The sequence below is a fragment of the Gobio gobio genome (genome assembly GCF_949357685.1).
Source record: "Gobio gobio genome assembly, chromosome: 8".
NCBI lineage: Eukaryota > Metazoa > Chordata > Actinopteri > Cypriniformes > Gobionidae > Gobio > Gobio gobio.
The window spans coordinates 33,824,017-33,840,833 of NC_137114.1; the positions used below are offsets into that span (position 1 = coordinate 33,824,017).

Below are 16,817 nucleotides of genomic sequence, written 5' to 3' on the forward strand. Positions count from 1 at the left end.
TGTGCATACAAGCTTGACTAATGGCCCTTTTTTTATAATTTCTTTATATGGTCTGCAGTCTCTTCAGAATAAGAGTTACAATCATTTTGCTGCTATCTACTACTTGCTGGTTGAGAGGCTAAAGGCCCACCGCTGCAGTTTCCCAGTTGAGCCCCGACTCGATGCCCGCCAGAGACGTCCCAGTACGATTGCAGAGCAGACCGTCGTCAAGGTAAAACTCTTCAAATTGCCTCTGAAAATTAAAATGTTAACAGTAGTGTAAGCAGGGCTTAACATTAACTCTTTTGCTGTCCAGTCACTACCGCCAGTGGTTTTCCAAAGTTACTAGCAACTGGCGTATAGATATTTTCAATTAATTTGGCAGCAGGTATTATTAGGCTGCTGTCACTTTAAGACCTGACGCACACTGACATGCGTTCTCTTTCTCAACTGTGTGTTTACTTAAAGCATAACTGACTGTGTTTACTTGAATACTCGTCAAGACCTGCATTTTGACATTATTTTGTTTATTTGACTGTTTAAGCGCAATAAGCAGTAAAAAAAACGTAACTTAGTACTGAGAGGCAGCTTTATATGGTTGCACTCTGCTGGATGTGAGCCCAAAATCTGCGGTAATGAGAAAAATGATGCACAATACACGTAATCCTATTCTGAAATTCAAGCCCTGTAACACCAACAATACTCATAGAACGAGTGAGGGGAAGCCAGTTTGTGTGTCAAGAGATCTATCTATTCTGTGGAAAATTAGTATTGGAAGCACTTCAGATATTTCAGTAGTGATATAAAATCGATATTTTTGATACTACATTGCACTTAGTTTATTATTTCGGATGCCTTTTTAAAAGACTACAATTGAAAAATGTATATATTATATATAAATTTCAACTCGCCAAAGTGGCTATTAGAGTGACTGCGTTACACGCCACTGCTGAAATCCATTCTCATTTGGCGGGTGTTAATGTCAAGCCCTGAGTGTAAGTACGGTGTTGGCCAAGCTGTTGACTGTTTCCGGATCTTTTTCTCTGCACTGCAGGCGAGCGGCACTGCTCCTCAGGTGAGCCTCCTGCCTCAGAACATGCGTCTTCTGCGATCCCCAGCTATGCCTCAAGCCTCTGCGGACTCCTTCACATTCCCACAGTCCACCTGTACTACTGAGCACAGCCTCATGGAAGAGGAGGTTGGGACTCCCAAAGTGAGTGCGAAATGAATTTGATGTTCAATTATAGGGGAAGAAAGCTTGTGTTTCTCTCTGTAGCTTGTTTAGGCATGGATTTTTAATTCGAGTTTTCACTGAAGCGTAGCAAATGTTTAAGATTGTCTACTATACGCATTTTAAGAAATCTCCAGACGTTCTTTCTACATTGATGTGCAGGGTTGTCGAGACGCTGATACACACAGCTGTTGTTACGGAGTTGAATCTGACTGCTGCACGCTGAGTGCTCTTAAACTTCTTCCCTACATTGCTGTTAAGCAACATTAGTCCTTCCAAGGTCAGGCAGTGGGCCTGGCTGTTTGCTCAGGCCTACTCATCACGCCCGCTCCCCGAGGAGCCTTTTGTTCAGAACCATCCTGACAGACGGCCAGATCGGCTGCCAGCTTGGCATACAGAACAGGAATAACAGCACAGGAGCCGGCCAGCTCTGCCACTCTATCTACTTCACTCACTAGAGTCCTAGTTACGCTGTCTTCATTTTTATCTGTCTGTCTCTTTCCCGTCTCTTTGAGGAAGAGGAATCTGCTCTCTCAAAGACTCTTTCACTCACATGCTTTTATTGCCTTTTGTGTCGATGAGGGAGAGGCTGTTTACTTTGATGTTTTTTAGTAGCCTTTGTCATTTTAGTCTTTATGTATCTCTGATGGTGAGGTGAGACACACTGTGAGTGTTTCCCCTTGAGGCCGTACACAGCTGTTTGGCTTACATAAGCGGGTCAGACAGTAGACTCTGGCAGTGACACACATTGGACGTGACAGCTGTCCATTCGCTCAGGCTTAGACGTTCCACTCTTTTTTTTCTCTCTCTCTCTTACACTCTCATACACTTGCATACCACAGACTGTCTGGATTTGTGTGTTCTGGTATTTTACCATCTTCGGAAATGTGGAATTATTGAGCGTTCATGGCTTTCATCCTGAACATTGCATCAGCTAATTCCTCTCTTGAACATTGTGTTTGATAAAAGATGTACAAAATTCCTCTTATTGTAAAATGTTTTTACCGTTAAGTGTCACATTTTTGTATACAGTTTTATAGTAAGAGGAATTGTATACATTGTTTCTTAAATATATAGTTCAACTCAGTAGGAAGTTGTTTAGTTGGCATTACATTTTCATCATGAATCGTTCAGGTCGTAAAAAAAATCTATATGACTCCATAAGATTGGAGGGTGGAAAGGAGAATTTTGTGACATAAAAAAAAATTACACAAAATAATGTCTGTTTCCACATAGGTTTCCTTAAACATGTTTCTGTGTGCCATTGGCTGAACAAACAGATAGACCCCGGCAAAAACGTACGCCATTGGTTAAGCCAGTGTTGCTGTTCTCAGACCAGTTGAGATGGTCAAACAGCGATAGTTCCCCATTTTTTGGGGAAATCAACTTACAAGTGGCTTATTTATAGATGTCTCTGCATATTAAGATGGAATAGAATGCAATATTTTAACACTGAAAAAATGACGCGCCCCCTTTAAAGTCAGAGGGGGAATTTTGACACTGTGATCTGCGTGATCTGAAGCTTGATCTCAGAAAATACAACACAACCACTGCTGGGGAGGGGACGGCTGGGATTACATAATTTGTTCAGAGTCCGTATGATCACACTGTTTGTGTGTGAATAACAGAGGGGCTGGGCACAAAGATGGGCTGAAATGCAAAAAAGGAAGAATAAAGAGAGGATCTGTGGCTGTTCTTTAACCGCGTGTTGGGATAACGGCATTCCTGGCCCAGCATGCTGCAGGAAACGCAACTCATCCAGATGATCCATGTTGGTTGAGTGTGTGTATTTGATGGCATGTCTCTCTCAGTGTACTCTGCATGAGGCTCTGACGGCACTCTCAGCCAAAACACACTTCCTGTCCCTGCATTCCAGACTTCCACCCCCTCCTCTTCAGCTCACTCATTCGTTTGAACGAAATGCAGGAGTGAAAGAGAGGGAGCAATAAAAAGAGGCAAAAAAGGGAGAGACTGCAGAGCTTTTGTTTAATTGCACTCAGATCATTAGGGAGTGTGTTCATGAAGTTCTGCATATCATCGTAAAGCACGTAAAAGTACATGTGTATGGTGCTGACTGAGTGGAAATGTGCCTCAGGACTGTGGGTGACTTGTTAGGGCTGATGGGAGATTAGAGCTTGTTCTTGGGAAATACAGTGCTGAGAGCCATGTGGGTGAAATGTCTTATCTACAACACCACTGTAAGTGAGAGTTCATGCAAAGTAAAAAAAACATCCTGAAAAGTTGTCATCTCCCAAATATTTGAAAGAAAATATATAAATTGCATATAAACTAGTCAAGTCGCCATTTTTATAGCGCTTTATACAATACAAATGGTTTTAAAGCAGCTTCACAGTTTATTAATTATGCAAACTTTAAAGTCTGCTGTATAGCAGCAAGATAAGAGTCATTATTCAGCTCAAGTCAGTTTAGTGTTGAATATACTACATTTCCACTTCAGATTAATAAAGAAATTGTGAATTTGTCTCACAATATGGCTTTTTCATAAAAAAATAAAAATAAAAACTCAATTTAAAATCTTCATGGAAGGCTTTTCACAATGCCTGCTACAGACAAATTTCAGCAATTCTATAAAATCATTAGAAATCACACTGTACGATATAGATCTAATAAACTTGTATAGACATGGTCATGGCTAGGGAAGGGAAAAGAGGCCAATTGGCATGCCAATTTTGTCAAATAGAGCTTGGGGTAAGTAGTTTTAAGCTGTAGCACCATGTCGCATTGATTAATACGCCATTTCATGTTGTATTTTTATTGGTTAGTCAGTCGATGTAGGTCGTAGCAGCAAACGCACTGTGACATGATCATGCTGAATTTCTTACGCTGTCATAAAATTATCGCAGGCTATCTTCAGCTGCCGTCTTTGAACCTCTCCCACTCTACCACATAGGACCACCGTTTAGGAGCCGTTTAGGAGCCCAAAATCGTACAATGTGTACCGGGCATTAGATGTTAGAACATGGCTATAGGAATTTCCTCAAGCACAGTAGCATCATTCAAATACTGTTCGCCACAAAGAAACATTTTATTTAGAGATCTTTACGTTGTTTTCCAGGTCAACGGCTGCATGCTGGACCCCTTGCCCCCCGTGGCCGTTCGCAAGTCCAGCACCTCATCCCCCAGCAACATGATGGAGATGTCTATAGACGAGGGCATCGAGACGGAGGAGCTGGACACAGAGGATGATCATGCCCATGTCTTCAACGCCTATCAGACGGCCCGCTTTGGTCAGCGCAGACACACGCTGTCTGAGGTCACCAACCAGCCAGGAATCATGACAAGTGGAGGTGGGTGTGGTTTAAGGTGTAACCACAAGGTTATAGGTTCAAATCCCACTTTATTGTCCCTGTATTAAGAGTAATTTGGATAAAAATGACAATGAAAACACAATAATCTACTATTTCAAAAATGTTGATTATAAATGAGTGTCATCTTCTTCTCTTAACCCAGGTAAACTGTTCAGCATGGGTCATAACCCCTCTCTGGGTAGCGTGGACTCAGAGTATGACATGGGCTCTGTGCACAGTGACCTCAGTCTGCTGGAGGATGCGCCCTCTCTTAACGAGGTGGTCCTGGCTAACACACCCGTCACCCGCATGACTCCACCCTTCATCAGCGCTCGGCCCGCCAACCCCACCATGCAGGCGCTGAGCACCCAGAGGAGAGAGACACACAACCGCTCTCCCATCAGCTTCCGCGAGGGCCGCAGGGCGTCAGACACCTCACTCACACAAGGTAAGCAGCATCCTGTGACATCCGAATAAATAAGAGAATAAATACACTGCTGTTCAAAAGTTTGGGGACAATAAGAATGTTGTTTTTTTAATTAAATTAATATGTGACCCGTGCTGGCAAAATGAGTCAGAATGCGCACGGGCAAAACAAGTGAAATATGTCAATTTTGGTCGTATATTTGAGATTTTCACAAGAATGAGGTCATTTAAGCCCTCTAGCAATCACAATGCTCCATATAGTAATTATGATTAAACATCTAAAATTATGTTTAATTGAGAGGTGTACCTTCCTAAATCTTTTCTTTGTTTTAATAATCCATGAAAAATTGCCATTTTTCTCTGCTTGCGTCTCGACAACTGGTACTTCCCCCCAGAACAAGTTTGATATCGTTGTAAAGTGCAGCATTCCAACTTTGTGAATATTCATAGCGAATTCTCGATGGCACGAGTCTGAACCAATGAAATGTTATTTTCAAACTCATGCTGATGTGAACACAATGATCTTACTCGCATCACAAAGACGTCTCTCAGACAGCGCGCGACCACAATATACATCATACACAGAATTACAGTAATTCAAAATAACTGTCTTGGCGAGTATTCACACAAACATTATCTCTTTTGTCTTAAGTAAACGTTTGGTTAACTGTTTGCGAAAAACATCTGATGTAATAATACATTATATTAGATCTGTGCATTACAGTAGGTCTTAATATATGGGCCGTCTCTTTCATTAATGTTAATCAAACAATTGCGGTATCATGGAAACAAAAGTTGAATATATATTTTTCCTTTTGATATGGGTTTTGACTTGGTGTGTGCCAAATTTGGTGTTATTACCAGGGATTTTAAGGTATAGTTGCTAGTTGATTTTGTTTTGGAACCTTCAGAAAACTTCAACTCATTTTCTAAAAATTGACTTTGCTGACTCTATCGACTTCAAATAAGTGTATCTCAGTCATTTTTTCCAACAAATCAAACAAATCATACATCATTTTGACATCATCATGAACTAATTGTGTCTCATTTTGCCAGCACAGGCCACATATATTTATTCAACGAAGACATTCAATTGATCAGAAGTGACTGTGAAGACTTTTACATTGTTACAAAAAAACTTTTATTTCAAACAAACAAATTTCAATTCTTCTTTCTGTTCTTTCTATTCATCAAAGAATCCTGAAAAAATATACAGTATATATATATATAACATGGTCTCCACAAAAATTTAGCAGCACAACTGATTCAAAATAATAATAAGAAATGTTTCTTGAGCATCAAATCAGCATATTAGAATGATTTATGAAGGATCATGTGACACTCCAATTTGTTATACTGATGTTATAATTTCTATTAAATAAAATAATTAAAATGAACTACTAAAAATAGTAAAAAGTACACAAGTTTACATGTTAACTTGGTCTCAGATGTCTGTTTAATATATGCGTTAGATTAAAATATTTCTCTGCTCTTCCTTGTCTTTCTCTCACACTTATTGTTCTTTTCACACACACTCTCCCTGTTTCTCTCTTGTTTTCTTCCTCTAAATGCACCACCCCCCGTCAGATGATTCATTGAGTGAATCAGAGAACGCTTTGAAGATTAGGCCAACTCGGTCCTATTGAGTTCTCTCATCCTGTGGCCTGAATAATTACCCTTAATCACTTGAAGCCCTGAAATAACCTGAAAATCCTTTTTTTCAATACATCTACCCTCTTCCGTTTAGCAGCAGAGGAGTCAAGAGCCACTAAACGGCATTTTAATGTGCACTTGAGCGATGAATAAAGCATTTGCAGCACTGCCTGGACATATCTTCTCTGATTAGCAACGTTAAGAGAGGTCACATGGTAGAACCACAGTCAGAGGTGCCGTGGGCTTGAGGGAATGAGTGTTACTTCCTCTGCTCTGACACTCCCATGTGAGAATTCATGATGACACAGGGGGTGGGACACCATCTGATGATCTGTAAATCATTTGAAAATAACAGTGCAATTATTCATAATCTTACTCCTCTCTCCATGTAGGCTTGGTGGCCTTTAGACAGCACCTACAGAATCTGGCACGGACCAAAGGTATCCTGGAGCTAAATAAGGTGTATGAGCAGATGGGCTCTGGAGAATCCCCTTCCCTGGGGCTATTGAGCCCTCAGGCACATCCACATGACTTCTTGGACCCTGCACTACAGGTCAGTGCACCAGGGGAGCTACTAGAAAGCACAGATAATGTTTGTAGTATCTCTAATGCCGGGTTCAGAGTTCAGACTACGTGACATTTTTGTCTGTTACGACACAGTCACTGTGTCAGATTATGGGATTTTTGACTCCTAAATTATTGTTGTGTCGTGGACAAAAAAACATGTCTGACTACACGTTGTTTCCCGACCAATTATCGCTTGCTGTCTTTAACAAAGTGTGTGATGTCATCGAGAAGGCAGAGCTATTAACGGACAGGTGTGAGGGTAAACAAACAATGGCTACTGAAGTGACAGTGGACACGTTCCTAGATTGCACGAAGAGGACCGATAATCCTCCAAAATATCTTTTTCACTCTGTCGTGGTAGTCCCTCGAGGACTACCACGTTTTTTCCTTTATAATTTTCATTTCATTTTTTTCATTGAACTATCCCTTTAAGGCTATTGAAATTAACATAGTAACGCATGTTATTTTTATTTCTTTTTTTAAACGGTTACCAAATTAAATGACATTACGGTTTCATTCTGTTTTCAAAACTGGTCACAATTGATGACAATTATTAATCACATTTATTTGTTTACAGTTTATATATAAAATCAGTTATGTATTTGAGTTATATATCTTTCGTTTAGAAAAGATACACAGATTTTTTTTTCATTTATTGTTTTTTTTTTTATTTTTTATGACGAGACCCTCAGTAATCATTGTCTGCATTTCATCGGTGGTAAACAGGTCACAGTTGAATGAAATATTTGAACTATGAGTGTTGCGTTACAATGTTTGACCTGCCCACATTACTGTAGCTTGATGATTTGCTCCTTGCTAAATTTGTGAACCTTGACATGTAGAGTCACGGGAGAGGGCCTTAATGATGGGATGCTGATGCAATGGTTGCAGCATTCCCTGGTTGAGGTGAACCAGGGTTCTAAGACATTCTTGTGAAATGTATTACTTCAAGAAGCACTGTGAGTTACTTTGGTTGAAAAGTGCCAGAATGCCCTTACTTGAACTCTTCTACCCTTCTAACCTCCCTACTGACACACAGACAGCCCGCTTATGTAATGACTGGAGAAGAAGCAGCCAATTGTCAGTTGTTTACTGTCCATCCGTTAAGCGCCCTGAATGCGACCATTGTTGAGTAACAGGCTAGTGACTGGTGCCCATTGCTCCATGCAAGCTCACCGAAGACAGATATTTAGTATGAATCAATGAATAAATACTTATGGGAATACGGCTCAGGGCAGGCGCCAGTGACTAGATGAAGTCCAAGAAAAAAAAAATCTGCTCTAAATCGTTCATTTTACTGGGCTAATATAGTAGAAAAAAAGCAGTAAAAATGACTCCATTAGAGGCATGTGGCATTGTGAGGAGGATCAGCTACTGGAGCAGACTGACATGTTTTTCCCAGAATCCCTCTGGGTCAGCGGACAGCTATTCAGCCTTTTCATAACCAAGTAATGAATTCATGCATTTGAGTGCACAGCCGCCGATGTGGCCACCTAGTGAGGCGCTGACATGTTTTCTGTGTGTATGTATGGTTTGTGCAGGAGGAAAGAAGTCACCAGCACGACATGGCTCTGTGCTCAGGTGGAACACACCCCGCACTGTTGTCAAGGAGACAGAGTCTGGAGCCGCAGTACCTCTCTCACAGAATACAGGTGACGCACCTTTAGTTCTGCCAACGTCATCCAGCTGATGCTCATTTTAGCCCATCTGAGATGTGTGTACACTTACAAAGCACATTTCTGAGGCTTTGTGATCTATAATAGTTGCTTAGTAACGATAGTTTCTAAGACAAGCATAACTATTACTACTGCTCAGACAACATAGCAAGATGCTAGCAACCATCCAGAATACCATAGCAAATACATTCTAACATGCTTTCAACCACATAGAAACTTGCTGGCAGCCACACGCAATATCTTTGGCCAGCGAGTTCTGTAGTAAGTAAATGCAAAGATGTTTAAATTTATTATTGAATACCTCTCTGCCGTTGGAGCCTAGCATTTACATTACATTTACATTTATGCATTTGGCAGACGCTTTTATCCAAAGCGACTTACATTGCATTCAAGGTACACATTTTACATTTTGTCAGTTCTCTTCCGGCTATCTCTATCAATAAAAGCGATAAAAGGCCACTGCAGTATTTCTCAAGAAAGACTGCTTGAGCTCTGTATTTCACAATCCTTGATGTTGTGTGTCTCTGTACAGAACGCCACACTAATGGCCAACAGCCCCAGCAGTTGCCAGATGTTCTGCAAAGAAACTCCTCGCAGTCTGGAGCAGCAGCTGCAGGAACACAGGTACTACGCTTTACTGCGGTCTTTCTTGATGTCAAACCAGTGATCCGTCTATTAAAATCCTTCTCTTTGATATGCAGGCTGCAACAAAAACGCCTATATCTTCAGAAACAATCCCAAATGCAGGCGTACTTTAACCAGATGCATATTGTGGAGGACCCTTACGCAACCATGGGCCACCAGGACTCCGGAGCCCCACCTCAGACACAGGGTTTGATTGCACCAGCACATCAGCAGTCGCAGAACCCCCAGACCTCACCTCCGTTTGCACACGCACAGCCACTCGGCCCCCTAATGGAGCCCAACCCAGAAGCCCTGGCGTATGAACCCTACCTGGGACATTACCCTCAGATGCAGCCTCTACCACAAAGCTTCTCCGCTCAACTGCAGCACCAACAGCACGAACCACTCAACTACACCTACTCAGCCTGCGATCCAAGCCACTCCCCCTCAGGAGAAGCACTGTACCCGGAGCAATACGACTACCCGCTTGATCCCGGGCAGCCGCCTCCACCCACAGAGGGCGGCGCGGCTGGGTACGAAGGTCTGGCGTTGGCCGACCCGTTTCTGGACAGCGAAATGATGGAGACCGTGGACCCTCAGCACGGTTTCGTACTGGTGAATTAAGCAGAGACTCGAATAACCAGTATTACCTTGATATCTGACTCACTACGGATGAATTGACGGATGAGATGACGTCACAGGGACGGATTGAGTTTTGTACGTTCGGCGTTTAGGCTGTGGCGAACGTGAGCTGTAATCTTTATACTTTACGAAACTCTTCCCTACCTCCCTCCTCGTTCTCCAGTGGTCCCACCTGCTGCTCTCTCACAATAGAGTGCCGGATGGCGTGGCGTTCAGGCCAGTTGCGTCGGGGGCTCACCTCCTCGCCTTCAAGCCGACCGCAGGATAGGAGCTGCTCGCTACGCGCCATATGTAGCACAAAGACAGCCTAGATCTGCAATACAGAGCCTGCTCGACAGCACAACTAAATATTGACACGTGTTGTACTGAACAAAATCAATCGAAGCGTCTGACTTTGATTACAAAAAAGACTAGTTGTGCACACTCGTTAAGTGCAATGTTAGTTAAAAACACATGGCAATATTGAAGCAATATACTGATTCATTTAGAACTGAGAAAAAAAAACAAAAAAACAAGCCATAAGTAGGAACTGCACCACCCAAAACTGCTATCACCGGATGTTTCTCAACTTCTAAGCGGCTCAAGTCCAAATCCACAGATACTTGTGGACGAAGCTGTGATTTCAATCATTTTTTTCACTGGATTCCCTCCTCACGCTCATCCGAAAGGCCCTGAAAATAACAATCTGTTCTCCTCGAACCGCAACAGTGTTATTTTGTTTGCTAATATTGCAGTTCTTCAGAATCTGCACTCATTGGTGCACTGTGAAGGGATGAGTCATGACTCTTGTATGTCAGGTGACATTATCACCTCCATGGGTGATGTCGGCGTACATTTAAATGATTTCGAGAATTCAATTATTATTTTGGTGGTATTTACCCCTTTACACTAAAGAATACATCAAGCATTCACGTTGATTCACAAGACACTGGATTGTTCGGCCAATTCATTGCATTTACGACAGACAAAACAGAGATTGTTTTTGTTAGCAGCACTTAGTAAATCTGTTCTACTTGAAATGACAGTCTGTGACTAAACTGAGATATCAGATACTCTACAGTGAGAGAACGATCATGACGCAAATTGATCGCGAGGTTCGGGACTTTGTGACAGAACACGCATTAAGACAGATAATATACTGGAGCACTTTGTCAAGGAAGCTAATGTAGCTGAGGAGACGGCAGATGGGTGAGGTGAACCTGCTCTGCTAGTTTTGTCAAATAAGAGACAAATTCATCTCTTTCCAATAACGTGCTCCCCGCGAGCCAACGCTCTCTCAAAGAAGGATTCCGAGAGAGCGCGAATTAGCGGTTGTTTTGTGTAACGTAGGGGTTAGAAACGTTGAAAGTGCTTTCAAAATGCAACACATTTTGTATTTAATGTGATAGTGTTCTGTGTGCCTTTTTCTTCATTCTTTTAAGTTAAGATCTTAAAGGGATGGTTCAACTAAAAATGAACATTCCGTCTGCATTTACTCTCCTTCATGTTGATCCAATCTTTCTTCTGTGAAACACTTCCAAGTGTCAAAAAGGATGCAAAAGCACCATAAAACTTTCATGAAAGTGGCCCATATGGGTTTGAAACAACCTGAGGGGGAGTAAATAATGACCGATTTTCTTTTTTGGGTGAATTGTTCTTGAATAACTTTGTTTTTCAGTTTGATTCTGTTTCTGTTTGTATGGTTACAGGACATATGTAGACCCAGGTTTTACAAAGGTACAAAACCAAAGTCCCCTCACAAGTGTTCCTGTATAACCCCACCATGTGGAGTTTGGAGCTTCTTGGGACAACTTCGTAACAGTGCTTTTTTTTTGGTCAATCAGTATATGCCGTTGAAAAGTATTAATAGCAATATTTCTTATGAATAGTTCAGAACGAACAGATTAGTGGAAGTGTTGCCATTTCATAATCACCTGCTGGCGAACACCATTCCTTGGACATCCTACAATTCTACTTTTACCTTCATGGTTGTTGACCACACATAAGCTAATGTGCTGTTAAGATTAAAAAAGATTTATTGAACATGCGTTTTGTGTCTATTTTATCTGGTGGGATTTTTGCTATCACAAATCAAATTCTTAGTTCACACGTTTTTGCATTTGATGGTTCTGCTTCATGTTCACACAGCAGTACACAGTCGGTACTGTATTTGATACTTAATACAGTTGGTTTTATTTTTTTTATTTACTGAACATTTCAACTCAACGTTGTTTGTTGAGAGTGTACACTGCTCTAAAAGACAGGTTATGGGGTTGGGGTTCATTTTTGTTGTTGTTTTTTTTAATGAATACACTGACGGGCCCCCAGACAAAGTTTTGCTTAGGGCCCCCAGACAAAGTTTTGCTTAGGGCCCCCAGAAGTCTAGGATTGGCACTGGACTCCCAAAACAGGAGTGTTTACAGGTATGACGTCTACTAATAGTGAAACTTTCTTTATCTGCACCTTGCTAGTGAGCAACGTCATGTAGCTTTTAAGCTGCTAAACTATTTTACTGATAAATCGTCAGAGCAGCGCTGACAACAAGTGAGTGTGTATAGTCTATGTGTGTGCGTTTGAGTGGGAAAGAGAGTGCGAAAGTGCTCATCTTAAAGCGATTACTTTAGCGATTTAGCATTAAGCTTTGTATCAGTAGAAACCCGGTAGTATATTCAAATTACGGTACTTTCCCCCCTCATATCCCCCTGAGACGAGATAATTATGCATTTTATTTTGGGGAAAAATCCTCAGAGACGCAAATATCGTCATTTTGCGTCATCGGAGGATATTTTGGCCAGAGGCTGAAAACTACAGCCAGTAGAAAGAGTGAGTGGCCTGGTAGGGCAGCGAAGCAAGTGCATTCTGGGAGTTGTTGTCTTTCATCCACATGAGACAAAAATACATTTTCTGTCTTCTCAGTCTAGAAGGCACCAAACTCAACAATAATTTCACATTTCTACTACATGAAGGACCCAGTTTAAATACAAATTAATCTTTCCAGCGCTGAAGTACCCCTTTAATAACTGCATAATACATAAAATATTTTTATCCTATTGTTTACTATATTTATTTGCTCTGTCACAGTCGGTTTGGGTTTTGTAGGCTGTAAAGACATGAAATCCTTTGGCGAAGTAATATGGAAGTTACCGTGCGTTTCCCTGAAAATAATTGCACACGTTAGAACGTTCGTCAACCAATCAGAATTGAGCATTCAACAGCCCCGTAGTATAACGTGGCTTAATGTAGGCCTACTAAGACAGTGGCAGACAAAACTCCGTAAACACAATACTAATAAAGCATATTATGTGCAGAAAAGCAGATGAGCCCAGAATATGAATGCAACACATTTAATTACACGTGAAGCGTTTTTAAAACGTCCCCTTACACACCCTGGCAAATTTTAAATAGCCTAACTGTCATTAAATATCAAATAGGCCTGTTTTTAACAGACAGGGCTTAGATTAGGCCTTAGTTTAATTAGGACATCTAAGTAGCTTTTATAAACGTGCCTTAGAAGAAGACAAAACAATTACTGGTGGGTGTGCATCTTGAGATAAAACAATGGCACTGACATATTTTAAGATGAAGTCATGTCTTTGGCTTAAAGGGATAGTTCACCCAAAAATGAAAATGTGATGTTTATCTGCTTACCTCAGGGCATCCAAGATATAGGTGACTTTGTTTCTTCAGTAGAACACAAATGAAGAGTTTTAACTCCAACCGTTGCAGTCTCGCAGTCGTATAATGCATGTGAGTAAAAAAAAAACATGCACAGACAAATCCAAATTAAACCCTGCGGCTCATGACGACACACAAACCGATCGGTTTGTGCAAGAAACCGAATAGTATTTATATAATTCTTTACCTCTAATACACCACTATGTCCAACAGCCTTGAGCGCGCAATCACTTCCACTTCCGAGGTCTGTACACTATTCGGGTGCTTCTCAATTCTTATTTGTGCATCCTCGTTTCCTTTCCTCACGTCTTAGCTCCACCTCTTCAGGATGCGAGAGAAGGACGCAAGGAAAAGACGACGGAGGAATTGAATCAAGTAAAATTATATATCCTCGCTCCCTTTAGCGTCACTTCAAATCGTCGTCAATAAATGATGACTCTACCCCAAGCGGCAACCTCCCGCAGTTTCTCTTGGAGCCAATACGGAAGTGACTTAAACTGCAATTCATCGACTGGCCACTAGGGACAGGCTCCAGAAGGGAGCAGAATCTCATTGAGCCCCATGTTAAAATGCCCAACTTTACAGCAGAAAAAACATGTTTACAGCCTGGTACAAATTGTGGTTTTGGTCTATACGGCTAATTTTGCCCTTCATGACAACTGTGAGGGGGGTGAATTTTTTTATAACTCATTCGTTTACATTATATAAAGCCTTAAAGTTCTGCATAATTAAGGGCGTGGCCACTTTGAGTGACAGGTGGATAGCCGTTTGTCTGCTGTCTGTTAGTCATCGCGTAACCTCAGCTCCACCCACTTTCCGCCTTTTTGCCCATTTTCTGTTATCGGGGAGACACGCGATGACAGGCTGGCAACGACCAGCTCGACCCTACTTTATGATTAAAAACTGCTCTTCAGAATCCTATGGGTGACGTCACGGACACTACGTCCATATTTTTCCATACATGTGTCTTGTACATGTAAACAATTATTAATAAACTGTGGCAGGATGTGAAGGGGGAGGAGAATTTACATGCGCCACATTTAGTCGATAAGACTTCCTGTGTGTACCCTCACTTCTTAATTTGTATTCATTTTGTTACCATTCACATTCATTATACGACTGACAGACTGCATCTGTTGGAGTTAAAAATCTTAATTTGTGTTCTACTGAAGAAACAATGTCACCTATATCTTGAATGCCCTGGGGTAAGGAGATTAACATAAAATTTTCATTTTTGGGAGCACTATCCCTTTAAGCCTTGTCTGTGGAAACGGGGGGTAAAGTAGGCTACTTCAGACGGTCAGTCAATGAAACAAATGAATGTAGTTTTTGTGTCTAAGACAGGTCGTGGCTTTAATTATGTGCATCTATGCTCACCAAACTTTTGATTCTCTATTAGAACATTTCAATTAATGTGTTCAGCAGAGCGTTCACAGTTGGCTCTCAAAGGGTTCCTCTTCTGCTGTGATTTTCACATGACCCCGAGCTCACTCGTTCTCATTCACACTTCCATGTACGCTCTCGCCCTCTCACTCTCATTCACTGATTCTGATCACAGATTAGGCAAAAGCCTGATTTCCAGACAGCTCACCACACAAGAATGCTCACAAATTACGCAAGCGGAGAAACTGTTGTTTTTTCCACTGTTCTCCAAATCAACAACCACTAAATATTTCTCTTACCCAACTCAAATAAAATTGTTTTGCAAAAGTTTCCAGCAGTTAGAAAAATGTCTATTTCTTTTTATTATTATCTGGAACAATGAACAAGTCTAAAATTCTGGTATAAAATCACTTTTTGGGTTATGCTCAAATTCCATAAAGCATGAACACCATCCACATTGTTATTGACGTCTTACAATGGCAACCAAGTTTACGGTGGAATTGTGTTATTCAGTAGGGTAAGAGCCCTCACCTTAATTTTTTAATTTTGTCATTTCATCTGAATATCAACATTTGTGAGATTTAGTCATTTGAAACAGTTTTGAGGTTAATTAATCTAATTTTGTGTCTCTGGAAAATGTATTATATTTATATATTATATTTATGGTGTTATTATTTAATATTTCCATGAATTAGATGTACATTTCAGACATCTTTGCCTTTATTAAAGCCTATAGGTTAATTAAGTGAAATTGAACCATGAAGCTCTCTACACACTGTTCTTGAGCTAATCTGAAGGCCACACAGTTTGGAGGTCTGTAGCTATTGACTGCGGAAAGTTGGTGACTTCTGCTCACTGTGCGACCTCAGTGTGCACTGACCCCGCTCTGTGATTTTACGTGGCCTACCACTTTGTGGCTGAGTTTGTGTTGTTCCCAATTGCTTCTATTTTGTTATAATACCATATGAGCATATACAGCACTCAATACTTAGTTGGGGCTCCTTTTGCCTGAATTACTGCAGCAATGCGGCGTGGCATGGAGTCGATCAGTCTGTGGCACTGCTTAGGTGTTATGAGAGCCCAGGTTGCTCTGATAGTGCCCTTCAGCTCTTCTGCATTGTTGGGTCTGGCATATCGCATCTTCCTCTTCACAATACCCCACAGATTTTCTATGGGGTTAAGGTCAGGCGAGTTTGCTGGCCAATTAAGATCAGGGATACCATGGTCCTTAAACCAGGTACTGGTTGCTTTGGCACTGTGTGCATGTGCCAAGTCCTGTTGGAAAATGAAATCTGCATCTCCATAAAGTTGGTCAGCAGCAGGAAGCATGAAGTGCTCTAAAACGTCCTGGTATACGACTGCGTTGACCTTGGACCTCAGAAAACACAGTGGACCAACACCAGCAGATGACATGGCACCCCAAACCATCACTGACTGTGGAAACTTTACACTGGACCTCAAGCAACATGGATTGTGTGCCTCTCCTCTAGACTCTGGGACCCTGATTTCCAAAGGAAATTTTTGTGTCTTGTGCAAGGTGTCAATGGTCGTCTTTTGGACAAACAGGTCTTGTCTACTTGTGTTTGTGTCATATGAATAATATATATGTGCCAAATACATGGAATCAGAGTGCCTACTGTATGTAGTAAATGGAAAGTCTCTACAGCAAAAGGC

General features: G+C 41.3%; 1 protein-coding gene across 1 annotated transcript in view; it reads left to right on the forward strand.

Annotated features, from left to right (window-relative positions):
• Window positions 1-12,131, forward strand: part of sik2b (salt-inducible kinase 2b) — a 42,315-nt gene extending 30,184 nt beyond the window's left edge. Inside the window, exons 8-15 of the mRNA XM_079823959.1 lie at window positions 59-211; window positions 1,034-1,192; window positions 4,287-4,518; window positions 4,682-4,966; window positions 6,990-7,150; window positions 8,706-8,816; window positions 9,373-9,464; window positions 9,542-12,131. Coding sequence (XP_079680085.1) covers window positions 59-211; window positions 1,034-1,192; window positions 4,287-4,518; window positions 4,682-4,966; window positions 6,990-7,150; window positions 8,706-8,816; window positions 9,373-9,464; window positions 9,542-10,088 — 1,740 coding nt within the window. The 3' untranslated portion in view covers window positions 10,089-12,131. The remainder of the gene's footprint in view (window positions 1-58; window positions 212-1,033; window positions 1,193-4,286; window positions 4,519-4,681; window positions 4,967-6,989; window positions 7,151-8,705; window positions 8,817-9,372; window positions 9,465-9,541) is intronic.
• The last annotated feature ends 4,686 nt before the right edge of the window (window positions 12,132-16,817 follow it).